This window comes from Vigna umbellata, chromosome 9 (assembly GCF_029865625.1).
Source record: "Vigna umbellata cultivar VRB3 chromosome 9, Vumbellata_1.0, whole genome shotgun sequence".
In the NCBI taxonomy this organism is placed as follows: Eukaryota; Viridiplantae; Streptophyta; class Magnoliopsida; order Fabales; family Fabaceae; genus Vigna; species Vigna umbellata.
In genome coordinates this window covers 19,638,684-19,657,070 of record NC_142173.1, presented here as the reverse complement: position 1 = coordinate 19,657,070, position 18,387 = coordinate 19,638,684, and the positions used below count along the sequence as shown (strand labels likewise).

The 18,387-nt window shown below is 28.2% G+C and overlaps 2 protein-coding genes across 4 annotated transcripts; one reads left to right on the top strand and one right to left on the bottom strand.

Annotated features, from left to right (window-relative positions):
- Positions 1-1,749: 1,749 nt before the first annotated feature.
- Positions 1,750-5,776, top strand: LOC148192841 (uncharacterized). Of its 3 annotated transcripts, XM_088098136.1 has the most exons (5): positions 1,750-1,816; positions 2,651-2,763; positions 3,423-3,517; positions 3,648-3,910; positions 4,469-5,776. In XM_088098136.1, exons 2-5 carry the CDS (start codon positions 2,734-2,736, stop codon positions 5,275-5,277), a joined length of 1,197 nt encoding a protein of 398 aa, XP_087954262.1. In that variant the 5' UTR covers positions 1,750-1,816; positions 2,651-2,733; the 3' UTR covers positions 5,278-5,776. The 3 variants fall into 3 exon arrangements, with proteins under 3 accessions (XP_087954262.1, XP_087954263.1, XP_087954264.1); XM_088098137.1 differs by lacking the exon at positions 1,750-1,816 and having other exon boundaries at positions 2,720-2,763; positions 3,662-3,910; XM_088098138.1 differs by lacking the exon at positions 1,750-1,816 and having other exon boundaries at positions 2,748-2,763; positions 3,634-3,910.
- Positions 5,777-9,125: 3,349 nt separating this feature from the next.
- LOC148192840 (abscisic acid 8'-hydroxylase 2-like) lies at positions 9,126-18,371 on the bottom strand. The gene is made up of 8 exons (XM_088098159.1): positions 17,953-18,371; positions 17,462-17,780; positions 16,617-16,766; positions 15,919-16,227; positions 14,894-14,983; positions 14,148-14,333; positions 12,363-12,481; positions 9,126-9,521 (listed from the first exon to the last, which is right to left on the bottom strand). The coding sequence occupies exons 1-8, from the start codon at positions 18,354-18,356 to the stop codon at positions 9,416-9,418; spliced, it is 1,683 nt and encodes a 560-aa protein (XP_087954285.1). The 5' UTR covers positions 18,357-18,371; the 3' UTR covers positions 9,126-9,415.
- Between the last annotated feature and the right edge of the window lie 16 nt (positions 18,372-18,387).

Here is an 18,387-nt window from a genome sequence, read left to right as displayed (position 1 = left end):
TGTATTTTCTTCTAGTTTTTGAGTAAAAAGTAAGTTAAAACATATATTCATTGTTCCTATTAATTTACCATATGTTTTTTTATTTGTAAAGAAAAAAATTTAAATATGTCTTGCCTCATTTATATGATAATGACTTTTTACTATTTGTTGTGTAATTTGTTTTTCATTTGTTTTCTTATTTGTCACAAATTTATTTTCTTTTGACATATTTCTCCTTTGATAATTATGTTTCTTAGAAATAGGCAAGACTAGTTACAATGATAATATATATAAAATTTGAATCATAATATATATAAAATTTGAATATATTATTTTGACTCTTCTCCAAGGCCATTTGTGAGGGTAATGTTTTTTGTTGTATATCTTGATATTTCATCCCTTTTTTTTCCTATGAATAAATACATTCCTGTAATTTTGATTAAATATTCCAACAAATGTTTAATGAATAACATAAAAAAATGTCATTGAAAATATTATTTAATATAAACAAATAGTTGTCATGTCGTGTTGTCTACATCAGTTTTCACATGGAAACTTAACTTAGTATATGCCATAAATATAATAAAACAATATAAATTTAATAGATTCTAAATAATTAACATTAAATGACATTTCACAAATACATTACTTGAATAAACAACATACTATAATGTCATACTAAATCAAAATTTGTCTATTTCTATCTCATGGTTATAATTATTAAACTAAAACTAAAAACTTTTGGTCACGTTAAGACATCCAAATATCTAACAAATTGAACAATTAGGATCTAATGTTTCTTTAAATTTCTAATTTATAATCAGAGTTGAACATATGAAATTAAATTATTACCGAAATTTCTTAGTTTCAAACTCTCAAAGCAATCAATAGAAGAATATTACATCCGTTGAACTTAAATACAATGAGACAAAGACAGAAATAAGAAAATAAAACCAAAATGACATATGTTCTCTAAATATCACACTATAGAATATCATATCTAATCCTTTGCATGATTTGGTTTCGTGCAAATTTACAAATTGTAGAATCTTTAGAATAGTTCCATTCCACTTAAAGGATTGTTCTAATGAGACTTCACAATAACACCACGTGATCAAGTTTGATGGATTGACCAACGTAAATTATTCTATATAAAAATACTATGTTATGCCTCATTGTTAATATTGACATTTTAAGCAAGTTGGCATTCAAATATTTATCAGCAATATTGGGATAATAGATAGATTAGGTTTAGCATACCACTAATTTAGTATCATGAGTTGGCATTTTGAGTTTATTTGTCTCGATTAGTACATTGGTTGTTTTTTTTAATTGAAATAAAAAAGATTAATTTTTTATTTTATTTTATTATATGTAAAATGCAAATATATAATTATATTATAACTTAGATCATTAATATTTATATTAAATTCTAATTATTATTTATAATAAAATAATTTAACATAGATATGATTATCTTTTTAATTTATTACATTAGAAACATTAATTATTAAAGACTTACAAAATATTTAATGATTAAGTGCCCATTCACTTTGGTAGTAGTAAATATTTGTAGATTTTTTTGGACCTCTAGAAAGGAAATTAATAATAAAAAAAACTGAAGAAGAAAGAGACACCATTGAAATAAAGCATAAAGGATAAAATGGGTATTTTAAAACAATTAGGTGCAGGAAGTAATAATGGGTGGAAACATGAGCCCAAGCACGAAGCCCAACTAAATAAAGCAGTATTATTTCTCCCTCCATGATCTGGCTTCTTTGTTGGCTTCAATTTCAAGTTCCAGTTGCGGCGTCTCTCCGAGAACTACAGTTCCAAGGTTCGATTTTCGCTTCTTCTAATCAGAACTCACTTTTATGTGGCACCATTAATATGATTACCAACAGTGTTAATATTGAAATGCATACATGAATTAGCGACGAAAGCCAATAATTTAGTGACAGATAATTCAAAAATCGTGTTTTCATGGTGGAAATAATGTATACTGTGCATATGATCTCGTATGAATGGCTAGAAAAGGGTTTGATTTTGTTTTTGGAAATTTCGAATGGATGCGTGAAATAATGTAATGTTCATAGGTTAGGGCCTTCTTCACATAAATTTCTCCATAAACTATTGTAGGAAACGAAAAATAATGTGAAATAAATTGAACTCTCTTTGTTAGGTTAAGTCAGTTTGTGCATCAGAGTTTTTAGAGAAGTTAAAGTCAAGGGCATAACTTGATTTTAGTTTAGGGGACAAGCTCGATTCATTTTTATTTTCTTATTTTCTTCTACTGCTGGTGGAGAAGTTTGTGGAGTTTCTAAGAGTAAGATTAAGGGTCTTCATAAATGTTTATGGAAGAAAATAAAAAGATGAAGTGAAAATAAACTTCTCTCTAATTTAATGTTATATTATTATCCAATTTGAAATGATGAATGGATAAGTTTATAAGGTGGTGTAATGGTAAAGTTAGAAGGAAAGGGGAGATAGGTTGTGGTCCTTCATTAACAAAACATTAACAACTAATATTTGTTGAAAAAAAAAAAAAACTTTTCAATCTCGTTTTTGTTATTATTGTCCTCATAACTATGTGATTTGTATAGCTTATTCAATTTGCTTCTGGCGTTACAAGTTCATTACCTGTGTTGATCATTTTTTTTATCTTTGGCAGAACCTTTCCAGCCTAGAAAACTCCATGTTGCATTGAAAGCACATTTTGTTCTGAGTAGTTCTGTCTCTTTCATCGAGTCAAAGATGGCTCTTTTGTTCCAGAAATTTCAAGAGGTATATTATTATATTTGTAACGCAATAATTTTGGTGTATCAGATTGATTTACTTTCTTTTAGAAGGAAACTGTTTCTCTTACTATTTACTTAGATTATTGCAGAATATGTGCAAATTAATGTTTATTTATGGAACAAAACAAGAAATGGAGAAAAGACACAAAAATAAATAATATGGCTTTGTCTCTCAATTGACCCGATGAAGAACAATACTGTCTAACTCATTTAGAGCATAATATTCTTTGCTTTCTAGCCAGTAGATAATGATCCATTACACAAGAATACACCCATGCTCATGACGAGTTTTTCCATAACCCTAGAAAGAATGAAGTAGAACTGTAGAAGGAAAGTTCAACTCTTTATATTATTCATCTTCTGTAGTTTTCCTCCTATTTTGTGTTGTTTCATATTTGTTTACTAAATTACTATAACTTTTATGTCAACATTATATGGATTCTGATTAAACCAATGATCAAAAGGAGGAGCTCCATGATTGATGGAAGTATGATATCCTAATTCTTTCAGAGATTAGTGTTTTACAATTCTTCAGAGTTTTGGGCTATTCAAAGCTGTAGCTAGCTGTTACCTATTGTGGGTCATCAATCATATGAAACTTATGACAATAATGAATAACCAATCTCGGACTGAATTTGTTTTCAGGGTGTGAGAAGCCTGGTAAAGCGCCCTGCTTTTTCTAGGGATCCTAGACAACTACAATTTGAAGCTGACATTAACCGGTTGTTCCTTTATTTAAGGTCAGTGTACAATTCCTTGAGACTTCAAGATATTTAGATCTTTGATTTATGCCAGATGAGTCGTTGTGTATGTGATACTTCTTCTTAACATATCGGCATATTTTGCTCATGCAAAGACTTAAATATCCAGCTATAATCGTCTAGGAAAGAATGCTGATGAAGCACGTGCGGAAGAGATTATTGAAATGGCTGGTAAAGCCTCGTTTACTGATCAACAAATGCAAGTACAAGAAAATGTTCACTCACAAATTAAAACATTTTGCACCTTCATGGATGAAATTCTACTTCCAAAAGAAAAGATGGTAAATGAACATGAACCAGAAAGCACGGTGCTTCACCGAAGTGGCCTTAGTTTTGCTGTGGGTAGGAGTAATCCAGCCCAGAATAAACTCGGTGAGTTTGACCCGCACCTCCTTTCCTTTCTGCATACTTATGCAATCTTGGTGAGCATTAGGAAAAGAAATTAACACTTCAGCACTAAAGTGTCATCATATTTCCATGTTTTACTGATCAGAATGTCCGCATCCTTGATGTGATTTGTGTTTTAAGATCCATCATAGCATGACAGAGCATACTCGTTTACTCTCTTTTTTGTGGGTCACAGTTTCTTGTAGGCTCTATGAATACGAAGCCATGGATGTGTGCAGCTGAGATTTGTTTCTACCTAATAATTAAATGTATGTAAATGTAGATATCATTGATCTGTATGAGAAATGCTCATATTTTTTGTTCATGAACCTGACATGTAAAGTAATTTAAAGTTTCAACACTGACCTCTAAATTGTTGCATAACCGTTTTATGCTGTTTGTCTTCCTTCAGACAAAAAAGGGTACAAAAAATATCCTATTTTAGTGATAATTTACCTTTAGTTATTCATTTATACTTTCGTATATTATTGGGATATTTTCTCCTTTTTACTTGTTCACTGTAGCCACTTGCTTTTGGAGCAGCTGCCCCCAAGACAATACCATTAAGCCGAGCTGAAGTTTCTCAAAATTTAAAAAATCAACTTGGCTACACTGTTAATGTCAAACCTTCTCAGATACCTCACAAGGATGCTGGCCAAGGTCTTTTCTTAGATGGCACAGTAGATGTTGGTGCTGTGGTGGCCTTTTATCCGGGCATAGTCTACTCTCCAGCTTATTACCGTTATATTCCAGGGTACCCGAAGGTTGATGCACTGAACCCTTATTTGATTACAAGATATGATGGGAATGTCATCAATGGTCAACCTTGGGGTTGTGGAGGTGACAACCGAGAACTATGGAATGGTTGGAAATCTGGAGAAATCAAACCTGATGTGAAAGGAGCTGAGCCTGAGAGAGGTTCAGAAAGGTTTTGGAAACTACTTAGTAAGCCTTTGGAAGGCTACAAAGGAGATAACGCTGAAGTGATTGAGCGTAGAAACCCATTAGCCTTAGCTCATTTTGCCAATCACCCTCCAAAAGGGGTGCAACCAAATGTCATGATTTGCCCCTATGACTTTCCATTGACTGAAAGCGACATGAGAGTCTACGTTCCAAATTTGTTGTTTGGAAATGCAGAGGTAAATATGAGGAGATTTGGCAGCTTTTGGTTCAAGGGAGGGTCAAAAATTAGTGGATCACATGTTCCATTACTGAAAACTCTTGTTCTGGTTGCTACTAGGCCTCTTCAAGATGAGGAACTCCTTCTCAATTACAGGCTGAGCAACACCAAGCGGAGACCAGAATGGTATATTCCAGTGGATGAAGAAGAGGACAGGAGAAGATGGAGTTAGTCAATCATCCAAACATCCGAACAACTTCGTAATTCAGAATTCCCTTGTTTCTGTCTCGGCAAGGATGCTGAGCAACACTTATACAAACTTGTTCTTGTAATCCTTATTCGGATGTTATTTGTGTTGACTCAGCAAGGATGGTGAAATTTTTTCGAGATTGATTTTGTTGCTATGTTTTCTAGAAGACAAAATTGAATTGAAGGTGATGTCCAAAATTTCAGGTTCAATTAAACTGAATAATGAATAAATGACTCATCACATCATCCATCATCCTCTTACAACCTGGTACGGGAAACCCCAAAGTCTAGCATGTTTCTATGGCTTCTGATTTCTCTCACTTGTGCTGCCTGTTACATCTTTAGTGAACCTTGGCATAGTTTTTCTGAACATCTTTCTCTCTTACATCCAACACCTTTTTATTTTTATTGAGGGGTTGTTTATTTGAAGAACTAGCATACATGTATATTTCCTTCATCAATTATGACTAACTTTAGCAAAACTGAACAGTTACATTAATATTAGTTGGATGTTGAAAATTTAGCTTCAAAATTACGAAGTTAGTTTACTAAAGTATAAGTGTTTCATAAAATTATTAGCTGTGTCGTAATAAATACACAAAATCTTAGCATAATGTTTCATATAAACTTTAATTTTATTTTGAGGATAAACATGTATGTTTAGAGTATTTATAATTGTATTTTTAATTAGTGTTAAACTTTTTGTAATTTTTATTTATAGATAAATCATTTTAGGGGAACCTTTAGTGTTAAATATTCTTTTTTCCATTATTCATTAGTGTCTTCAAATATTTCTAATCAAATTTAAAATAAAGTAAAATATCACTATTTTATGAAGGTATCATGTGTCCATTATGTTAATTAATATGTATTGGTTAAAAAATTAATATAATATAAAAAGGTTTAGTTAGTTATTTGGTTTTTGTTTTCATTAAAAAAATGTCAAATTGATTTTCTAGTTTTTTAAAGTCTTAATTTGGTTTTAATTTATAAAAGTTGATGCAGTTTGATCTTTTCTGTTCAATTTCTTGAAAAAGATTAAGGATTTTTTTTATCAATATTGACATTAGGATTATGTTAATTATACTAACAATATAGATTATAATGTTAAGAGTTTCATTCATTGCATCATTTTTTCATAAACTAAGACCAAATTTAAAGAAAAGACCGCGTCAATATTTTACAATCGGAACCAAATTGGTACTAAAAGAAACTGGAGAACCAACTTAACATTTTTAAGCGAAAACAAACCAAATAACTAATTAAACCTATAAAAAACATATGATAGTGATTTGAGATGGGTAAGTATACTTGTTCATATTAACAAATTCTCCTGCTCTTCTAATTTTTTTAATACAATTTTTCCCTTTGTCCTTTTTGTGTTTTTCTTAGTTGGTAACTAGTTTTAAACCCATGCCTACACATGGGTTGATGTTTGCTCGTGTGTTTAAAACTAAAAGAGGTTCATAGATTAAGAAAAGAGATAATAAAAATTTCTAAGTTTATAATTAAGTTTTTAATACAATTAACTTGAAAAATGATTTATAGGTCTAGAAAATCAATATGTCTAAATAATAGATTTTGCAAAAGTACAAAAGATAAAACATGTGCAAAATTAGAGTAGATTCTCTAAAAATATAAAGGATATACAAAAATATGTAGAGTAGATTAACTAAAAATATAAATCAATGTATGAAAAAACTGATATAATGTGTATTGTTAAACTCATTTAATTTGTGTATTGATAAATTGGTCTAATATGTATTGTAAAACTTGTCTGACTAGTATATAAACAAATTTGTCTAATGTGTATTGCAAGACTCATCTAATCAGAGAACTAATAGAGTTGTGTAATGTGTATTAATAAACTCATATAATATGTGTCTTAACAAACTCATTTATGGTATATTCTTGGACTCATCTAATTAATTTATGGAATAACTCATCTAATGTTTCTCTTATACTTATCTAATCAATATATGGACATATTTGTCTAATGTATATTGCTAAACTCGTCTAGTGTGTATCACTATATTTATCTAATCAATGTATGAATAAACTCGTCTAATTTGTATTACAAGATTAATCTAATCAGTTAATAAATAAACTTGTCTAATGTGTATTAATAGGCTCGTCTAATTTTTGTGTTGAAAGACTTGTCGATTTAATTATGAATAAGTCTTTAGATAATATATTATATTTTAATATTTTTACTCTAATTAATTATGATAAATCTATCAACAATATATATTATTATTATTATCTAACCATAATATCTAATTATATATAATATCTCAATGTATCTTTTAATTAACTATATAATAATATTTAAAAATATCTTTTAGAATATCTAACAATATCTAATAATATCATTTTATATCTCTTTTAATCTTAAGATTATATCTTCTATTTTCTTTCAACTACTTTTTAAAATAACAATAACTAAATCTTCAAAAGGATTTATATAATAATATCTTTTTATTAAATTTCAAGATTATTTAATTTACATATTTTTCCTTTCTACACCTCCTTATTTTAATATCTTCCACCTAATTACTAAAGGTAAAAGTTTATTATTTTTTCTGAGCCAAAATATAAATAAAATAATATAACAATTATGTTCTAACAAGGGTGTACACTCAATAACACTAATTTCCAAACAAAAATACCAAAATTAAAAGACTATCTTATTTCTAAGACACTTATTTTTTCCGAATCTTACAAAACTAAATAGTTAATATAAAATGAATCAAGTCTATATTAATAGAACTAATTTAAGCATACAATTTAATTAAAACTAAATCCAATTATATAAATTTCAAAATTTAATTCAAACAAACAACAATTTTTAACAAATGAACTCACAATACTATGTCTCTCAACTAGGAATTAACTTCAAGTATTAGAATGTGAAAGCCAATTATAAATATTTGTTCTCAATTTGTGAAATAATTGTTGGATTTTTTGAGAAGAGATTTTATATCACGGAGTAATAAACCAAACAAGAGACCACAATATTATTTTCAACTCAAAATTTTAAAATAATAAATTTATGAATTTTTTACTTATATATGGTTTATCTTACTATTTTTACTAAATATATAATTTTCAATTTAGCTTGAATTCTAACTGTACATACTATAATTAAAAAGTTAATATATATATATATATATATTATTGATTAAATTTCTGATGAATAGTTGTATTTATTACTTTTTTTTTCTCAAGTGAATCTCTCTTGTTTATAAAAAAGACAAATTGATGAATTATGTGTATTGTAGTTTTATGTATTACAACCTGGCATGATGATAGGAGGCTTAATGCAAGAAGAGTTTGATTTGATAGTAAGTTGTGTGAAGATCCACATAATAAAGGAAAATGCAAAGATGTTTGAAAATCATGGATCTTTCATAACTTATCATGAATGCTAACATGAGACAGACCATTTCATATCTTATCTCACAAACCAATTGTAAGATCATTTGTGTCCATACGATGTCTTTGTGGATTGCTGGTTTCTTCTTTAACTTTCTCTTTTCTCTTTTCTCTCCCCATGGAAATGACAACTCAGATTTTAACATCTTAGGTTCATTTTTGTCTCCCTTTTTCCACTTGCAACAAATCCTTTACAACATTCTAATTTCGCCACGCACCCCTTTTTCTTCTTGCTCAAACACCACCCAATTATACTAAATATCATCACCAATAATCTCTATAGCATAAATCCATACAAAAAAATTACACTCACTTATATATTATAAATTAATACACAAAATGAAAAATTACAATCACTTATATATTATATAAATTAATATACGAAAAACAAAAACATATACAATACGAATCCAATTATATATAATCAGCATTCACATATTTCCAATTTTGAACAGTTCATTTACTTGTACATATTCTTTTTTCCGCACAAACAAATTGATCATGCACAGTGAATTTTAATGCGAGATTCAATTAAGAATCTTTATATCTCTACAACAAAATGAAAGATGGAAAAAGATAAAATAAAAAATAAATATTCATTATTTTGACTGGGGACAAATTGCTTTGGCCCCACTTTCTTAACATGTTGTGAATTGATGATTCTCCATAAGTCTAAGTTTGCAACTTCACGTAAATATCTTTCTCCTTGGGATTATCTTCACTGGTAATCCATGTTTTGGCACAGGAAATGGACCGTATTGTATTCCATCCTCTTTCCCCACAACTTCCCACCTATATCAACCATCAAAATAACAACAAAATCTCTTTCACAACTTCACAGTTTTCCCATTAAAAAACTATCTTTATAACTTCAACATATACTGATATAATATGAGTGTTAACATCTGCATTGTCCAATACCAAAATATTGAATAATTATAATGTTTGGGTAGGACTGAGATCCCTTCCTCAAAACACTTAAAAGTTATTTGAAGACCGGATGAGTTTCTTAATAATTCTTTATTATCCAAGTTACGTTGATCGTTTGCTCTCTTTTTTGTTTAAGTTGAGTAAATCATTGATTTGAGTGTTAGAAGTTGTATCCACCCCATGCCAAGACAAGGAGAAGAGAAAACAAACCGCACAACTTGGATAACAGAGGATCGTTAGAAAGCTTATCCGGTCTTCAGAATAATTTTGAATGTTTTGAGTGAGGAATTTCAATCCTTACCCGAAACAAATAACATAAATGATCCGAAACAAATAACATAAACAAATAACATAAATCGACAATGCAACTTAGATAACAGAGGATCCTTAGAAAGCTTATCCGGTCTTCAGAATAACTTTGAATGTTTTGAGTAAGGGATTTCAATCCCTACCCGAAACAAATAACATAAATGATGGAAATCATGAAATTGACAAAGGCATGATGTGAAAAATTAATGTGCAGGCATATATAGTCCAGAGTGTAACATTCTCTAAATGGTTAGTATTTAGATATAGAATTTTTGGAAGGAAAGAGCAAAATGGTGAAGTGGGTGAGGGTCACATTCAAATGAATGAAAGAGGGTGATGAGGAGAAGATATGTGTAGGTGAAATATTAGATATGATGTGGTGTGTAATTGTGCAGAGACATGTGTGGTGTGAAGTAAAACTTGTTCCATTGAAATTTGACTGCATGCTAACATTATGGACTTTGTCTTTGTTTGTCAGACCTGCCACCAATAATATTCCACATGTGTTGTTCTCATTTCATCAACCCTAGCTAATTGCGTGGACTAATTTTATTTCCATTCATGCACATAATATATATATATATATCATTCACTGTGTGCTATGACTGTGAAGTTTTTAGTATATATCTATATCTATATATATATATATATATATATATATATATATATATATATATATATATATATATACACGAGTAATTCTGGACCAAGCTTGCTTCAGAAACTAAAGGACAATTAATCCTGATTGGTCCAGATAAATAAAGATCAATGTGAAGTCACGTTCATTGATTAAGTGGATATGAAAAAGGGGCTTTTCCTTTTTGAATAATTTTTTTATTCCTTTCATATTATAGTAGTTATTTTCATTCTTTAAAATATTTCAAAAAATCTAGTTTTTTTATAATATTAAATAGCATAAAAATCACCTATTTTGAAAGACTAAATTAATTTCATTTTAGATATACATATATATATATATATATATATATATATATATATATATATATATATATATGATGATGATATTTTAATATGATGATGATATATGTGATGTTAATTTACGATTCATGTTTGGTTGTGATTACCTTTTAGAGAAATAACTGTTTATTTGAAAAAAATCTCAAAAAAATAAAAAATAATTGATTATTTCTTCAAGAACATAATTAATATATATATATATATATATATATATATATATATATATATATATATATATTAAACTTATTTTGAATAAAGTATTACCTTTTATCATCTCTCCGAAAACATGAATTTTTGTCCTTTATTATTCCCTCAACATTTTTTGAGGGTATTATATGTATGCGAGATTTGTTCATAAATATGTGATGATTATCTTAATTTAAAAAATAAAAGGCGATCACAATACATAAATAAAACAATTTGTAATAGAAAAATAAGTATAATGCATAGCAATTTTTGTAGCTATACTTAGGAAGACCTTTCTTCAATATTCTGAATCTAGAAGATGACTCTGAGTTACATGTGCAAGAGTCTTACGAATACGTTTGGCAAGAATACCATGCATGTGTGCCACGTATACGTATGAAATACATGGCTACTGATGAGATCCCTAAGAATATATAAAATATTGATATCCTAAAAGAAACCCTTTTTTCTTTAAGAGGACCACTTCCACATATTAAGGAACATGCAGAAGCACTACATAATTAATTATAGGACCACCTTCCTCTATCAATCTTCCATGTAATGGTCGATCTCTATCATTGCTGACGAACTTGCTTAGCAAAAAGTTCGTTCAAAACTTGCTTCTAAAGAGTCTAGATTTTAAATTAAATAAAAAGTTAAACACTTTATAAAAAATTCCTTATTCCTTAATATATATTGGAGGAAACATTGAACCAACATGTCTTATATAAGTGAATAGGAATTTTGCTTTATAAATTAATTTTGTAAAATTAAACATAATTTTAAAATTTATTTTTTAACATAGTATTAAAATGGTGTAATAACGTGAAAATAGGGTGATAAGGTGAGTTTAGTACAATTATTTGTTAAGTTTATTATTTCTTTTGTTATGAAGTTTTTATTAAATCATTTTATTAATATTTAGGCACATGATAAATATATATCTCGATTAAAAAAATGTCTTAGACGTTTTACATTAATTAAAAATAAAACTTTTTTACAACACATAAATATATAAATGAATAAAAATCTGATTTTAAAAACTAATTTTGTAATAATAAGTTAGACACATTCTCTTTAAAGTTGAGTTAGGTTTAATTTGAGTTGTTAACAACAAATGTAAATATGGAAACATATTTGAAGGAGATAACCTAAAATTTGAGATGTTTAAGGTTGATGAGATGATGATGATGAATGTGCATATGATATTTATGGTTAGGAGGGAGAAACCTGTAAGAAAGTGTGAGATGATGGAGAAGGACAAGAAGTTCTAGCTTGGCCAGCTCACTGCCTGGACAAGAATGGACACCATTTCCAAAAGGCATGTATGTGTTTGGTCTCGGTGGTACCTGCATAAACTCAAACACCTCATCATCTTTCACCTACATATACATACATCCATGTATATATGTATATATACATACATCTGTCTCTCCTAGTACCATTTATGAATATATACATATGCATGCATGGATGTCTGGTGTTGAGCAAACAATGAAATTAATTATTGTGTTGAGCTATCCTACAAACTGATATCACGTGCCTCTGATACTCGCCAGATTGTCAAAACACAGAATCATTCACCTTAGAAGAGAGGAAGATTCAAATAGGTAATGAAAGGGACTTCACACCAGGATAATCTAACCATTCATAACCTTATGTTTCTCACATAAAGATAAAATATAAAGTTTACTGGAGAGACACATAATATTATATTATATGATAACGGATCAATTCGAATACGAAGAACAATCCAATCCGGAAAATAAAATTCACATTCGATCCACTATTCCTACGGATATCCGCTATCCGCTAAAAAATATCTGTATATATTTTAAAATTTACCGATATTCGTGATACTCACAAATATCTACAAATATTTAAAAATATATTTTTATAAATTATTAAAATAAAATTACAAAAAATATATTAAATATAATATAATACAAATTAAATATAAATTAAAATTTAATTTAAATTAAATCTAACTTAATAAAATATAAATTAATGTTAATTTAAATTAAATCTAACTTAATAAAATATAAATTAATGTTAATTTAAATTAAATCTAACTTAATAAAATATAAATTAATGTTAATTTAAATTAAATCTAACTTAATAAAATATAAATTAATGTTAATTTAAATTAAATCTAACTTAATAAAATATAAATTAATGTTAATTTAAATTAAATCTAACTTAATAAAATATAAATTAATGTTAATTTAAATTAAATCTAACTTAATAAAATATAAATTAATGTTAATTTAAATTAAATCTAACTTAATAAAATATAAATTAATGTTAATTTAAATTAAATCTAACTTAATAAAATATAAATTAATGTTAATTTAAATTAAATCTAACTTAATAAAATATAAATTAATGTTAATTTAAATTAAATCTTACGAGATCTTACGACTAGTATACGACTAGTATATATATATATATATATATATATATATATATATATATATATATATATATATATATATATATATATATATATATATATATATATATATATATATATATATATATATATATCCACATGTGATCTGTATATAAATAGATATTAAAATATCCGTTATCCACAAAAATATCATTGATATCCCTACATAATACCAATAAGACTTGAGTCTTTAATATCTGTTATCCACAAGAATATCATCGACATCCCTACATAATACCAATAAGACTTGAGTCTAATTACAGAAGAAATTGACACTACTTTTTATCAAAAACAAAAAAGTCTTTACTTTCTATCAAAAATCAGAAAGCCTTAAAATAATTTATTAATGAATTTTTCACTTTTATATAATATTTTACTATATCATATTTCTATCCATCAGATTTGAACTATTGAATTCTCAACGTATTCTTACATATATAGATATTTTGTTCTACTTCTTCGATGCATCTTCTTAAAAAAGACAGAACACTAATATTATTCTTAAAATCAAACAACAACAAACATGTTTACAAATAATAAGAAATTTTGTGCATATATATTACCTCGAATCTTGAAGGGTCGAACTTCTCTGGGTGAGGGAAGAAGTGAGCAGAATGATGAATGCTTCTGAAGAGTGGAAGGACCTTCCAACCTTTCGGAATTGTGTAACCTTCCAACTCCACATCTGTCACTGCTTCTCTGAATGTGAATGACAAAATGCTTGCACTTCTCAATGTTTCTTGAATTACCTGAATTTTTCACTTGCTTCAATGCATCTTATAACTATTTAACACCCTTTATGATGTTTTAATTACAAAATTAATCATGCATGACTCAGATTTAAATTTTCCCATTTTACCACAAAAAAAAATACTTCTACTTGTGTTAATTAAATGTAATTATTCAAAATATATCCACTATACATTGTTTTTCTTTCATTTATAGCAAATATATAGAGTGTTACACTTTTAAATGAAAATACTAGTTATAAGTATGTATAGAAGTATAAAGGAAAAAGACCTTTTAAAAAATTATTGAAGTGAAAAAATGGAATCAATGTCATATCTAATATTTTCTACTTATGGTAACATTAAATTACTTATAAAAAAAATTATAAAGAAAACAGTAACATCAACTTTGTCAATGTCAATTAATGTCTTCCAAGTGATTTTAAGTGGACAAAATCGATGACATTTTTTTTTCATTTAAAAAATAATTTGATGCTGACCAAACCAACTCATTTTTTTTCCAGAAAAGAAAGGAAAATTATATTACTGATTAATAAAAAAAAAGAAACAATCATAGATACCCGATTTGTGAATGGCATTTGCCTGGTATCATCCCACGAAAGTCCACGATTTTCCATAGCTAGTTTGCTTCTTATTCCTTCTTGTTCTCTCTGCAAAGTTAAAATTTACAGAGAAAATAATGGAAATCAGCCACTCTAATCAGTAAATTGTGTATCCAAAAATATTAATAATGCAAAGAATCTTCTTTCGGTCATAAGTAATTATTAAAATAAATTTATTGGTTCTTATAATATTATATTTAGCAGTTTTTTCTCTCAAATTACCTTTAAACTTTTAAAATATTTACTTTTTCCTTGACAAACATATTTTATTTCTGTAATTTCTGAAAAAAAGACAGTTTTTAGTGTACCCAAATGAAAATAATTATCTGAAAATTGGTTTTTTAAGTAAGCTTATCTGAATGAAAATAAAAGTGATTGATTATATATTAACACTTGAAAAATCATTTTTTGTTACTTTAAAAAATAACTATGTTATCGTGATAGTTTTGTCTGTTTGCATTCATCATGTACGAAATACCAAAACACACATGTTCTAAAGACATCAATTTTAACACCGATTAATTTTTAATGTATCAAAAACTTATTTAATCTAAATTTTCGCAATTTACACTCAAAGGTTATGGAAATTAAAATACTATAGAAGATTCAACAAAAGGGTTGACTGAAAATATTCTTTTCGTACACAATTATACAGCTAATAAATAAAAAAAAATTGTGTTTCGTTATAAAAGTTATGTAATTTTTTTTTTAATAAGAAGTATGCGAAGATTATATATATTAGAGTAAATAATGGAATTATCACGTAATTATTAAAAACAATAATTTTAGACGACATTTATAAAATAAAAAAGTTAAATTCTTTATAATTTAGTTTAAAAATGAAATAGTTTAATATATATATATATATATATATATATATATATATATATATATATATATATATATTGAGATATTACAAGTGTATGACATGTGTGAGATTGAAAAAAATTATAAAAGAAAAAAGAATAGAATAGTAATGTGACCGTCACAGCTTCCAACAGATTGGAGTTGTCATGAAGGTACTTGAGGACCCATGTTAGGGCACTTGCTGTGGTGTCATGTGCAGCAAATAGCACACCAATCAGATTATCTGCTACTTGAGAATCACTCAGTTCCATGAACACCTTCTTCTCCTCACCACATGATGAAGATCTCGAAGATGTTGATCTTGATCTCGATGGTGAAGATCTTGCTTGCAATAGAACTCCCAATAGTCCTCCTCCATACTTTGAACTCTCCACTTTTCTTCTCTCGATTATTCTTCTTATGCTCTCATTCAAATGCTTCCTTGCCTTCAAACACACACACATAGATTTTCTCTTTTCAATATTATGAACAAACATCATGGTAATTACGTATAAAAGATGGAACTTTAAGATAATAGAAATGTTTTACTAAAGGTTTTAATGATGAAGATGAAGATGGTGGGTTTTGTTTTGTCCCACTTTTAACTTATTCCTTAACTACATAAAATACTCCCACGTTGTCTCATAATGATTCGTACGGAAAATATCTCTCGTAATCAATTCGTATCAAAATTATTCGTACTATATATCTAACAATCTTAAATAATAATAATAATAATTATTATTATTATTACAATAATGATTATTATTATTATAATAATGATTATTATTATTATTATAATGATTATTATTATTATTATAATTGACTTTGATACCTTCATTGCTTTCCAATAGGAAGTTCCAGGAAGATGTAATGGATAAGAATTGTAGCCTTTCTCCAAGCAACGATATAACTCTCTGATTTCTTCCATTTCCAACTCCTTTATCTCACCGAAGGCTGAGATTGCTGCTACTTCAAAAGCATACTAATTCAAAAAAAAAATAATAATAATAATTTAGATTCTTGGTCCACGTGATCAAGTAAGTAATTCTTTTTCAAATATTTTTTTTATCGCATTTTTTTTCCTTATTTTTTCCCATCCGACCAAAATCAAACGAAGAAAATGTTTATCATGATTCCCTGCTCTTCAGAAATGATAATGTTTGTGTCCTCAAAACAAAAAGTCTTCTTTTTTTTTCTCTCAAATATACTCCTGTATAATTAAAAGTATGCAGGACCACTTATTTTGACAAAAAAAAAAATGTAAAATGTATGCAGAACCACTTATATTGTTAAAGAAAGACAAAAAAGTGGTTAACCAACTAAAGATATTTTTAACTATCTATTTGTATTAACTACTATTATTGATTTACATAAATAATAATAATAATAATTGTTATTATTATTATTTGTGTAACCATAAACAATGTTGGTGTCAATACTAGAGTTAGAGAAACCTATATTTGTATTAATTGAAAATGTCACCAATTTTAAAGAAAATAAATAATCCTAGTCATCTTAACGAAAATATCGATAGGAGATGTTGTTGTCAGTTCGTGTATTATAAAAATAGTAAATTTAAATCTAATTTAATTCCAGAAAATTAATTAAATAAGTAAAATTTTATAAAATTAGATTAATAAAATGAATATTCATTAATATGAAGAATAGAATAGATACCTTTTTCATCTCTTGCAAGGTGTTGATGGTTTTGTTAGTCCAAGAAGGAACCATTTTGATAACAATTTGTTCAACATGAGAGACAGAGTGTTTGATTGTGGAGGGCAGAAAGGAGGCCTGAACGAGCTTCTTGAGCATGGAATGATAGGCACCTTGCTGAAAGAAGACAGCCTCTGGTCCTATGAGCTTCTCTTTGCTGGGAGGGTATGTTGGTTTGAAGAGATGTGCCTGAGTCACAAGGACTGTCCTAGCTGCCTCAGGGCTCGATATCATCACACATGGACATCCTAATATGTTTGTCTTGAATATATCGCCATACCTTCACCACACAAAATCATCATAAATGCACTTTCACACGTTCTATAAATAGTATATGTTGTTAAAGACATAAGGACATACATGTTTTGACATGCACCGCCCAACTCACACAAACATTCTCGTATATTTACAAAAACATTAACACACAGATGTTTATATGTATATAGATGTACCTATTTTGGCGGTTAGAGAAGAAGGAATTTGGGTTTTGAGTGTAGAGTTTGAGGGTTTCTCCGAGGTAGGGCCAACCCATGGAGCCAGGGGGGAGTTTTTTGTGGTTATGGTGGTGCCACCATTGGAGGAAGGGGAGGAGGAGGAGGAAGAAGAAGAAGGAGGTGAAAAGGAGGAAGGTGTAATCTTGGAAAAAGTTGGTGAGAGGTTGCATGGTGGAGGAAGAGATTTTGGAGAGAGAGAAAGAGTTTGGAGGCATAGATAGATAGATAGATAGGTGAAGAAGAGAAGATAGTGATATGTATAGTTTTTGTGAAACTGAAAAGAGTTGTGTGAAGGGGTGTCGGTTGGGAGGAAAAGGTTTTATAGAGTGGCAGGTTGGGGTTGGGACATGCGTCACAACCATAATGGCAACACTTCAACTTCATTCACCCTTC

Coding starts and splice junctions, on each gene's coding strand:
- LOC148192841 (XM_088098136.1), top strand. CDS start 2,734: ATGGCTCTTTTGTTCCAGAAATTTCAAGAG. Junction 2,764..3,422: donor TGTTCCAGAAATTTCAAGAG/GTATATTATTAT, acceptor ATTTGTTTTCAG/GGTGTGAGAAGCCTGGTAAA. Junction 3,911..4,468: donor TCCAGCCCAGAATAAACTCG/GTGAGTTTGACC, acceptor CTTTTGGAGCAG/CTGCCCCCAAGACAATACCA.
- LOC148192840 (XM_088098159.1), bottom strand. CDS start 18,356: ATGGTTGTGACGCATGTCCCAACCCCAACCTGCCACTCTATAAAACCT. Junction 17,781..17,952: donor TTCTCTAACCGCCAAAATAG/GTACATCTATAT, acceptor TGTGTGGTGAAG/GTATGGCGATATATTCAAGA. Junction 14,984..15,918: donor ATCTGTTGGAAGCTGTGACG/GTCACATTACTA, acceptor TTAACTTTGCAG/AGAGAACAAGAAGGAATAAG.